The sequence below is a fragment of the Scyliorhinus torazame genome, chromosome 21 (assembly GCF_047496885.1).
Source record: "Scyliorhinus torazame isolate Kashiwa2021f chromosome 21, sScyTor2.1, whole genome shotgun sequence".
Lineage (NCBI taxonomy): Eukaryota > Metazoa > Chordata > Chondrichthyes > Carcharhiniformes > Scyliorhinidae > Scyliorhinus > Scyliorhinus torazame.
The window spans coordinates 15,777,948-15,790,016 of record NC_092727.1 but is presented as its reverse complement, the minus strand read 5'-3'; the positions used below and the strand labels follow the sequence as shown (position 1 = coordinate 15,790,016).

The 12,069-nt window shown below is 46.8% G+C and overlaps 1 protein-coding gene across 1 annotated transcript in view; it reads left to right on the top strand.

The window, feature by feature from the left end:
- LOC140398196 (proprotein convertase subtilisin/kexin type 7-like) overlaps positions 1-12,069 on the top strand; it is a 261,903-nt gene that overhangs the window by 151,350 nt on the left and 98,484 nt on the right. Inside the window, 1 exon segment of the mRNA XM_072486557.1 lies at positions 12,018-12,036. Coding sequence (XP_072342658.1) covers positions 12,018-12,036 — 19 coding nt within the window.

Here is a 12,069-nt window from a genome sequence, read left to right as displayed (position 1 = left end):
TCTCCCCCCCCCCCCCTCCCCCAACCCCACTGCCCCCGCCTCAGAGGAGACAGAATTTCACAAACACCAAACGTTTGTTGTAACGCGAGAAACCATGTCAAACCCGATTACGGAAAATGAGCAAAATATGACACGTTAGCTGCGTCTCCGAACTTGGAGTAAAACCGATGGTGTCAAACTGACCCGAAAGCCTGCGGTTTTAGAGATTCTGGTTTGATTTTCAAGTAGGGAGTCTGATGTAAAAAGAAACAATGTATTTTTAAGTTCTGAGGAACGAGGAAATGTGTTTCTGTTTAAAGAAGGTTTGGGGGGGGGGGGAGAGACCGTATTGGTGTATAAGTTCTGAATGTTGGAAATAATCCAAACACATTGCCCTGTAAAATTACACACAGAATATCAAGACTCCCACATCTCCTATAAAACTTAAGCTAAGTGGACACTTTGAGAATCTGATCTCAATTTGTCTTAATTTGCTTTGTCACAAACTGGTCGCAAGCTTGCTAATTTACTCAGTGAGTCAGTTAACTGGTTATCTGTTTTTCTGTAGTAAATATATATATTTTTAAACCCCTAGGAAAACAGGGTGGTATTTGGTAAATGACTATCTTCTGCACTGCGAATAATACATGAGTTAAGAGCAATAGACCAAATGGCTTCATTCTGCAATGAAAGGTTACTTAGCGATGTTACCCTTGGGGTATCATTTTGAAAGATTCAGAACAGATCCTCCTTCCAAGCAATTTGTATTTTCTCTTGCCTTGTTAAGTCTGCCATGTAGATTTGGACAGGTGCCCATTTTCTGTAATAGAATGCTTTCAATATCACTGAGGAATATTAAGTATTACAATTGCCTTTTTTTGCGAGAGATGCTCTTTTTAGACCTCACACCTACCATGCCTGATTCTCTTCCCCCCCCCCCCCCCCCCCCCCCACTCAGGGGAAGGAGAACAATGATGTGGGCTGCTGATGTCTCCCATGTATTGCCAGCATTTTGTGATTTGATGAGTGAGATTACAATTCCACGGGGTGAGATAAATCATATCGTGCACATAGATTTCCACTGGCATTTAGTGCAAACCCAACAATTGCTACAAATGCCTGTATTACACTTGCTGCCAATCTCTGCTTCCTCCAAGGATTTCATTCCCGTCTCCATCTCTGTTGCACCTGCTATGGTGATACCACTTTCCACACACCATTCCCATGGAAACACGCTCATTTTTTTTCCTTGGCCAACGATTCCTCTCTGTCATAGGAGACAAGACACTCCACCCTTTTCCATCTTTCGGAACTCGCACTTCACCCCCAGAACCGTGATAGAACTTTATACCCCAGTTCAGCCTTAGCTTACAAAAGATCATCTTCTGCCATTTTCACCATCTTCATTGTAATTTCCGCCGTAAAACACATTTCCCCTTTCCCTCACCTCTCTAAAGGGACTATTTCTTTATAATAATAATCATCTTTATTGTCACAAGTAAGCTTACATTACACTGCAATGAAGCTACTGTGAAAATCCCCCAGTCGCCACACTCCGGCGCCTGTTCGGGTATACTGAGGGAGAATTTAGAATGTCCAATTCACCTAACAGCACGTCTTTCAGGACCTGTGGGAGGAAACCGGAGCACCCGGAGGAAACCCACGTAGACACGGGGAGGATGTGCCTACTCCGCACAGACATACATTGACCCAAGCGGGAATCGAACCCGGATCCCAGGTGCTGTGAAGCAACAGTGCTAACCAGAGTATGAGAGTAAACATGCAAGGAACGTGAAAGCAGACTGTAAAAGGTTCTAAAAGTATGCAAAAAGAAAAAGAGTAGGTGAAAACAAATGGAGGTCCCTTACAGTCCGAAATGGGAGAATTTATAGCAGAGAATAAGGAAATGGAAGAGAATTTAAGCAACTGCTTTAGTTCTGTCAACAGTGCTAACCACTGTGCTACCGTGCCACCCCTGATCTTTGACCTACTACCTGCTGTCTTGTTAGGTACACTGGGTTAACACTGGCTGCAACTGGATGCAGCTTAGATCAGAAAGATATTCCAGATGTTGAAGTTAGTTCAATCAGGTTTATTGAACTAATAGCACAGTTCTCTGTGAGTTCGACTCTCTGCTAACTTAAGTGTTGGTACTCTGTCTGACTGAACCAGACTAGCTCTTAGCCACGTGGTGGAGGTGTGAGATTGTAACAACACCCTTGACTGACTCTCCAGATGTTCAACAGTGGAAAGAGGCGTAATGCGAGTGCCTCTTGTCTTTTATAGTCCGATCCCATCCCTGAGTGTCCTGCCTGCGTATTGGTCATGTCTTGTTCCCTGTGTCCATTAGCTGTTTGTCTGTATATCATTATGTGTGCGTTTGCATATCATGACACCTGCTATCCTTCCCATACAAATGCAGGAGATGCAACATCTGCCTATTTACCTCCCCCCCCCCCCTCAAAAGCCGCTGTCTGGTGGCCCCCAAAACTTCCTTCAGACGGTAACTGGCGTTTGCTTCCTCCAACCAAGTAACACTCGCTGCTCAAAGTTCTGCCTCCGCGACACTGTGAAGGCAAACACAGATTAACTGGCTGTTCTGCTGCAAATACAACCACAGACCTGCCCATTTGTCACTTCAGATACTTCTCCCACTCAGGACTCCTTTGTTTTTGGACTTCTGCACATTTCCAGTGAAGTCCAAGAAACAACACATCCGCTTTTTGAAACGCTCTACTTTCAATATTGATTTTACTCGCTCAGACGTCAATCGTGGCCCCTGTGTTTTTCTGACCACAATTCTTGCGAGGCGGACTGGGTGTGTCAGTATTTCTGAGGGTGGTGGGGGGGGGGGGGGGTACGGGGGGTGTTGCTGGACAATAGAGTGATTTGGTGCTTGGACTGGGCGTCCCCATAGAACACCAGGCCCGTGATGCTGACTTGCTTCTTTCCTCCAAGAATCTCCTCCATTTTACATAAGAACTGGGAGCAGGAGTAGGCCATCTGGCCCCTCGAGCCTGCTCCGCCATTCAATGCGATCATGGCTGATCTTTCGTGGACTCCGCTCCACTTTCCGGCCCGAACAGCACAACCCTTAATCTCTTTATTCTTCAAAAAATTATCTATCTTTATCTTAAAACATTTAATGAAGGAGCCTCAACTGCTTCACTGGGCAAGGAATTCCATAGATTCACAACCCTTTGGGTGAAGAAGTTCCTCCTAAACTCAGTCCTAAATCTACTTCCCCTTATTTTGAGGCAATGCCCCCTAGTTCTGCTTTCACCCGCCAGTGGAAACAACCTGCCCGCATCTATCCTATCTATTCCCTTCATAATTTTATATGTTTCTATAAGATTTCTCCCCCCCCCCCCCCCATCCTTCTAAATTCCAACTAATGCAGTCCCAGTCTACTCAACCTCTCCTCGTAATCCAACCCCTCAACTCTGGGATTAACCTAGTGAATCTCCTCTGCACACCCTCCAGCGCCAATACGTCCTGTCAGATTTTCACGCTGTCCTTTCTACCTGGCATATCCCTGCCTTCCTGCAAACCCTTGAGCATTTTCACAAACTCTCCCTTAGTCTCCTGATTGCCTTTAATTTCCTTGATTTCTCGCATGCTGCCTCCTGCTGTCTTTTGCTGACATCACTTTCGTCAATCGACCACCTCCAGTTTGAACACTCATTCCATTTCCTTTGTGGCAGGTGGGAATGTTCTTTTCGTGCCTCTCACTACCCCTTTGCTCGGTTTCTTGTAAATACCGTTCTGATAGAGGGTCCGTTCCTGAACCATTAACTCAGCTGCTCCCTTCAGAGATGCTATTTGACCCTGCTGTGTGTTACCCAGCATTCTCTGCTTGAAGCTGCTTACGATCTTGCATGGATTTCATTTGCCACTGTGGCTATTTTTTCAAAATTCTGTACTTTCTCTGGAGCACACAGTGACCAGCGTGACATTTGATTTAGCCCAGGCAGCACAAAAATATCCTACACTGCATAAAATTAAAAACTAGATGTAGATGAGTGGGTAGATGCTGATCTGGATTGTGTAAGATTTGACGTGTGTGCATGCGTGCGCGTGTGTGTGTGCGTGTGTGTGTATTAAGTCTTACCACAGAGACTCCGTCTCTCCTACAGCTTCTACCAGCAGGTGGAACTTCATTAGCTTCATATCCTTAGACCTGTAACCGCCCAGTCATCCCCACAGCTCCAACATGCTGCCAATGTTTGTATCCTTACCCCCAGATAATGGGTTCACAACAATTCACCATTTTCCTCCTGCTGTGCCCCCATTCCCACGTTTAATTAAACGGTTCACAAAATATTTCTGAGTGAGGTGTCCCGTTAGGTGCCAATCACGGCACAGCCCAGATTGGGTCATGCCGCTGGCTGTCGAGACTGGTTGAAAGGCCAGGATAGCTTATTTCACTGCGCCAACTTTTAAAGTGCGTGGAGGTTTTCCTGCAGCGGTCAGTTTGTTTCTGTCTGAACGGTGGGACTAGCTGAATAACCTCGCGGCAACTTTCCAAAGCTTACTCTTGAGAGGCCGCTCACCGCCTTCTCGTGTTAAGGTGCCGGGGCGAGGCTAAAAATGGAAGTGTCTTTGTCAGCACCAGGGTTCCTGCAGTCTGACAGCACCATGTGTTGTGGATATTGATGACACCTGACAGCACGGTGCTTTTGTTACCCACGAAAGGCTGCTGGAATACTAACAACAACCTCCCGTACCAGCCTCCCCAAACAGGCGCCGGAATGTGGCGACTAGGGGCTTTTAACAATAACTTCATTGAAGCCTACTTGTGACGAGAAGCAATTTTCATTTTATTTTCATTTCATTCATTTCATATATTTATGTAGCACCTTAAATAGGGTTCAATGTCCCAAGGTGCTTCATCGGATCATTGTAAAACAAAATACAGCGCCCAAATTTGAAGATGTTAGGTCAGATGACCAAAAGCTTGGTCAAAGAGGTGGGTGTTAAGGAGTGTCTTAAAGGAGGAGAACAAGGCAGTGGAAAGCACTGGGACTGCGGCGCTGAGGACCCGTTGAATCCCGGTCCTGGGTCACTGTCACTGTGGAGTTTGCACATTCTCCCCGTGTCTGCGTGGGTTTCACCCCCACAACCCAAAAGATGTGCTGGTTAGGCGGATTGGCCACGCTAAATTTCCCCTTAATTGGAAAAGAAAAATAATTGGCCACTCTAAATTTTTATCAAAAATGGAGAACAAAGTATACAGGCAGAGCGGTTAAGGGAGGATATTCCAGAGCATGGGCTCTAATAATTTAGAGTACCCAATTCTTTTTTCCCAATTAAGGGGCAATTTAGAGTGGCTAATACCCCTACCCGGCATATCTTTGGGTTGTGGGGGTGAGACCCATGCAGACACGAGGTGAATGTGCAAACTCCACACGGACAGTGACCCGTGGCCGGGATCGAACCCTGGTCCTCAGTGCTGCGAGGCAGCTGTGCTAACCACCGCTTTGGCTACAAGTGCCGCAATACCAGCTGGAACAATCTATGCTTTGCATTCATGTTGAATAGGGGATGGCTACCAAGAGGTGTGACTGGGTCCCCGAGGGTGGAACTGATGTGCAAAGCATGGTTAAGACATGCCTGCTGTAGTATACCATTTTCCATTTGCAAATGTGAGCGCATACGTTTCCAGGTCATTTTTCTGCACTGTAAATTCTATGATAATTATTTTCCTTAATGGGAGAATGACCTCGTTAAAAATGGTTAACCCTGCCAAATGGTGAAGTGGGTAAAACATGTGGTTGTAAAGGAAGAGGCTATATCCGAGAGAGTGGGCAAGCGACTTGACCACCTGCGGCAGTGGCACCGGCTGCCAGGAGTGGTGCCAGAGTCGGGAGTGTCTGATTTTTATATCCATCTTGCCGTCTGCTTGTGGTGATACACCACTGTACTTCCCTAGCATTGTACATAGTTATATAATAGTTGTGTGTAACGTGGCCCTGTAATCCTGTGTATTGTACTGTAGCTCTGTAGAGGTTCGGTCACCTGTATGTAACCTGACCTGGCCACGGAGAGCTCCGCCTTGGCCACTCCCCCAGGAGTTAGGTATAAGACCCAGCTTCCGAGACCTGACCCATTTTGTCTGGGGTCGTCTGTGTAGGGTAAGCTTCCTATGTAGTGTATTAAAGCCTTGGTTAAAGTCTCACATGTCTTTGTGGTTCTTGACGCTTAGTGCATCACTGCTTATCAACCCCCATGAACCCCACCAGTTTTAGGGCTGCCGCCCCTCCAGATTGGCCTGGAGACTCTTGGAAATGAAGTTCAATCTCCAGGTCACTGCTGTGTGCAAACCTGGAGGAAAATCACTGGCACATTCGAAACGATTGTTATTTTGTCACTTTTCTCTAACCCTTTCTTTTTACCAGATATAAAAGGATCCGCTCTGACAAAGAGCCATCCAGACTCTGAACGTTAGCTCCGTTCTCTCTCCACAGAGGCTGTCAGACCTGCTGAGATTTTCCAGCATTTTTCTGTTTTTGTTTCTGATTCCAGCATCACAATTGGCAACCCCAGTGGGCCAACACTTGGAATAAATAATAGTGCCCTTGTGATTTTATCTATTTTCTGTTGCTAATGTTCCCAGAGGGGCGTTGGCGATCTGAGCCGCAGTAAGGATTTTCCCGTGTTGTTTTTTGTGGGGGAGCCAATCACCTAGTGTGGAACTGAGCCATACATCGCAGGAGCGCACCCAGATCGATTCCGAGGTTGTTCCATGTCAGCTAAAATGAAACCTGGAGGCCTGTCAGCATCCCATAATTAGCCTAGGTGCTTCTTCATGGACAAGGGTGAGGAATGGGAGCGGGATACCAAGAAGAGGGAAAAAAAAAAATCCGCGAACAATCCAGGAGTAATATCACATCGGACATTTTTGAAAGTCTGCACACGTTCTTCCTTCCTTGGGTTAACTGTGTTACCTGTTTACGGAAAGCAGCGCTTCAGTGCTGGACAAGCATCTGATGAGAAAAAACAAATTGCTGGGTTATGGGACAAGGGTATGGCGAGAGGCTTTGCTTCTCCAGAGGACCAGTACAGACAACAAAGGCCGAATGGCCTCCATCCTGCAATCTTCCTGGAATACTGTTAAAAAGATAGACAATTTGCCAAAGCGAAGCATTGGGGCCTTGTGAACAAAAGGGTTACATTCAATCTTTGTGCCTTTTTAAAAAAGTTACCCAGGAACTTGGGGAGCCTATCAGTCCCAATTCCTTTCTCATTGGAAACATCCCAACCAATTGGCACCCTTTTCTCCTGTGGCATAAATTCTCGTGATCATTTGAAATTTAGCATTCTTACACTCAACAGGAGAAATGCAAGATGAAAAGCTTTGGCAACATATCTCCCTTTTGAGAAAGGACGTACTGGCACTGGAGGGTGTGCAGAGGAGATTCACTAGGTTAATCCCAGAGCTGAAGGGGTTGGATTACGAGGAGAGGTTGAGTAGACTGGGACTGTACTCGTTGGAATTTAGAAGGATGAGGGGGGATCTTATAGAAACATATAAGATTATGAAGGGAATAGATAGGATAGATGTGGGCAGGTTGTTTCCACTGGCGGGTGAAAGCAGAGCTAGGGGGCATAGCCTCAAAATATGGGGAAGTAGATTTAGGACTGAGTTTAGGAGGAACTTCTTCACCCAAAGGGTTGTGAATCTATGGAATTCCTTGCCCAGTGAAGCAGTAGAGGCTCCTTCATTAAATGTTTTTAAGATCAAGATAGATAGTTTTTTGAAGAATAAAGGGATTAAGGGTTATGGTGTTCGGGCCGGAAAGTGGAGCTGAGTCCACAAAAGATCAGCCATGACCTCATTGAATGGTGGAGCAGGCTCGAGGGGCCAGATGGCCTACTCCTGCTCCTAGTTCGTATGTTCTTATGTTCTTTTCAGCAACATTAAAGTTCTATATTCCCAAGTGACTGAATGTAACCATTCTATGATTCTATCCCAATCCTTGGGGTTCCTCCCCTATACTATCCCTCTAAAGGTCCTTCATTAACGGTAAACCATTAAGAGAAGGACCTGAGGATTTGAAGGGTGCTACAGAAATGCAAAACTTTCCTCCTTTTCTAATGACAGCATTGCTGAGTCTACTGAAGTGATGGGGTTAAACTTTCACTCACTTCCCCGAATCTTGAGAGTTATCTCACATCTTTGTTTCCACCAGATGCCCTGCACCGGCGGCAGTTTTTAAATTGCCCAGTCGATATCTGTTGAAACTTAAATTGTCTTTGACTTACATTTCCCTGACGTTGTTACGATAAATGTTTTCTCAGTGTGTTTTGGGGAGTTTACAAAGGATGTTCAGGAACTCACTTTCTGATGGGAAATGGAAGTGAGCTGGTCGTAAATGGGGGAGGGGGAGGAAAAGTTGGAACGGCAGGAAAGGCGGAATACACGAGATGCTGGAAATCTGAAATAAAGATAGGGAAAGGTAGAAACACTCAGCATGTCCGGTGAAGAGAAAGTTAGGAGCACTGAATGTGGTCACTTCTCTACAGGACCACTTCCTGATTTAAAAAAAAAACGTTGATGGGATTTGTGTGTCGCTGGTTAAAGCCAGCATTAGTTGCCCACCCTAATTGCCCTTGAACAACTGAGTGGATTACTAGGCCATTTAAGAGTCCACCACATTATGTGAATCTGGAGTCACACGTAAGCCAGGTCAGATAAGGACAGCAGATTTCCTTTCCCAAAGGACATTTGTTGGGGATTTTGCAACAATTGATTCACAGTCATTATTACGCTTTTTAATAATTCCAGATTTTAATTGAATTCAAATTCCGCCACCTGCCATGGTGGGATTCGAACCTGGGTCCCCAGAGCATTAGCCTGGGTCTCTGGATTATCAGTCCAGTGACAATACCACTCCGCCGCCACCATGCCCAAGTGCCGGTGCTTCGCCATTGCTCCGGACAATTGAAGGGTAATTGCTTTTGAGTGAGGTGGGTAAATATTTGCAGAAGAAGAAATTACATCATAGCCGTCGCATTCTCAGGGCATCTCAAATTGGCTCGGAGCCCTTTTTAGGTGCTTTTTAAGAACGTTATAAATGGTTATGGCAAAAGAGCAGATGAGTGGAGCTAAATGGGGGGATGTGATTCATAGAATCCCTCCAGTGCAGAAGGAGGCCATTTGGCCCATCGAGTCTGCACCAGCCCGGAAAGAGCACCCCACCCAAACCGCTCCCCCACCCCATCCCCATAACCCCACCTGACCTTTGGTCACTAAGCGGCAATTTAGCGTGGCCAATCCACCTAACCTGTACATCTTTGGACTGCGGGAGGAAACCGGAGCACCCGGAGGAAACCCACGCCGACACTGGGAGAACGTGCAGACTCCGCACTGACAGTCACCCGAGGCTGGAATTGAGCCTGGGTCCCTGGCGCTGTGAGGCAGCAGTGATAACCACTGTGCCACCGGGCCACTTCTCTGGAATGAAATTTGTGGTGTTGGGTGCTCTGGTGCACAGATGAGCCAACACAGTTGTATGTGGTACAACTCTATTTTATTTTAACTCTTGTATACAGTTCGTTCTGGATACTCTGCACGTGCTGTCTCCCTGAGTGTGTCATGTAGCAGGTCTGTCCTTGTCCTTGTCTCCAGCCAATACTGACCACACGGTGTCGTGTTTGTGCTTTTATATCTTTCTGTGATTGGTTGTGGTGTTGTGTGTTCTGATTTGTCTGTTGGTGTGTCTATCATGATGTGTGTGTTTGAATATCATGACATCCCCCTTTTTTACAAAGATATGTGCCTACGTGGTTATAAATATGATCGTGTCATGAGTGCATCTAAGAGTGTGTGTGTGTTTACAGCGTGTGTATATGACGTAACTATTTACATGGGGCGATGTCGGGTGCGTCACACTAACAAGGTTGTACCATAACAAAACATGAATGCGAGAAAGAAAAAAAACTTGAACAGTAGTCCGGTCAGACGATATCTGGAACGATAAACAACAACAGGTTATAATACAGAAGTGTTTGACTTTTTGAACGTATGAACAGCGTTATAAGTCCAGTCTAATGGGTGACCGCCTCAAGAATAGGCTGGTCCTCAAGCCGGTTCAGCTGTGGAGATCTGGGTTCACACTGGTTCACCTTGGACTGTTGGAGGTGATGCTGTTGCTGAAGTCTCTACTTTTCCATTTGTTGTACTTCGTGCAGTGCTTGGTTTTTCATTCGTGCAAATATAACATTCAACATCTTTGTTAGTGTTGCCTTGGCTGTGGTTTGGTTTACTAAGTTTTTTTGCTGGCCAGGTGTATATTGTGGCGCGTTCTAACAGCCTGTAACACAGTTCCTTTGTGTATTTCTATGTGCTGAGATGTTACTGTAGTTAGTAAGGCCTTAATTATCTGCAACTGAACACCTTCCTCGGTTTGTGGTCCTTGAGAACAACCACATATTGTCTCTATAATTCTATCAATTAATTTCTGTAAACAGTCAGATGATGTGCTGACTATGCGGGGACATTTCGACTGGCATGCCAACTCAAAAGGGAGAAAATACTTGTCTGCTTCAATAAAGTTTGCCCTGGATTTGACAGGCGGCAAGGTCCCAGAAACAGCCTTAGCTTCTGCATGGGGAGGATTTTAGCTGCTGTGGCCTGGTCACGGGTGGCGATGGAAGGGGCATGATCCGTGGCATCTCCACAAAGTCATCCTTGGGAACCAGTGGAGGATCCGGCGTGTGCGTACGGTTCAGTTGCGAGCGTGGAAGGCGGCGCAAAGCTCGCTGATTGCGCCTACGCCCCAATCCATCCGCCCTGCATGCCAGGAACAAGATGGAGTCTTTTTTCTTTTTATGTTTGTGGTGGACGGCATCTTGTAGCCGATGGGTCGTTGCCTTCGAAGAAGCACCATCACTAATATCATGCAAGGCGATGACTGTGCCAGATGTGGAAGTTGGCCGAGACCGTGCACGCTGGTTCCGGACACCTGCTGTGCCGGAAGGGCGACTCCGCAGAGAAACGTCGTAGCATGTCGCCTTGGAGAGAGAATTGTTGCTCGCATCAACGTCTGGCGATGGCGCAAATTGGTGTGTCCGTCTTGGACCGCCGGTGCTGGTCGCCACTGCCGACCCAGTGGGACTGCCACGCGATCCATTCCCTGTCGCCGTGGCATCCGCCGTCACCCTGAGCGTGCCATCACCGAGGCCGCGACACCGCCCGTCCGGAGCAAGGTCTGGCGTGCGCGAATCAGAGTCGGCGCTTGGCTGCTCCCCATCTGGAGTCCGGTCTGTCTTCCGTCGATGCTCCCCGTCCGGAGTCCCAACAGGTTCACTGGAGGCAGCCGAGATTCCCTGAAGCTGCACTTCTGGAGTCGGAACATGCAGGAATGCACCGACTAGTGGAGAGGCTCGAGCCATCGAGGGTGGAAGCGGTGCGCCGCCACCGCAGTCGTCAGTGGTCCCACCGTGATCGTCGAGTGCCTCGGTACGCACTAGGTGAGGTCTGTCACCTTGTACCTTTCGCATGGGAAGTGGGATGCTGTCGTCACTCGTCTCACATCCCGTGGATAGATCCTCATTAGCAGCTTGCTGTTCACTAGGGTTGGGTAAATTGTCAGAGTTTTCATCTGGTGGTGCACACCATGTCGGTGGACTGTCATTGTCTTGCCGTTGTCCTTCATTTGGGCTTTTCTTCTTTGGAATTTTAAATCTTCCCCCAGACATTGCAGAACCTTGTTTATTACCCCCAAATTCTCCCATATGTATGGTCTCGAATATAGGATCCAATGTTTCTGTCGACATTGTACTATTTTCCAAAGAACATTCCGTTTCACTTTTCTTCTCAGGTACCTCATATGTATCTTTGTCTAATGTACATGCCTTCATGGTCTCTGGGTCTGATTTTGCTGGGACTGGCATGGTCACAGTCTCTCTTTTACTGTTCTCAATTGCCCACATTATACTCCCCATACATAACTGCTTAATCACTGGGGTTAGTGTGGTTAAACATCCAGGTAATTTCTTTAGCAAATCCTCAGTATCCTTTTGTGACCGTGCAGCATTATTAATCTCTGTTCGGCTACAATGATTCTGAAGGTCAGCGCATGAACC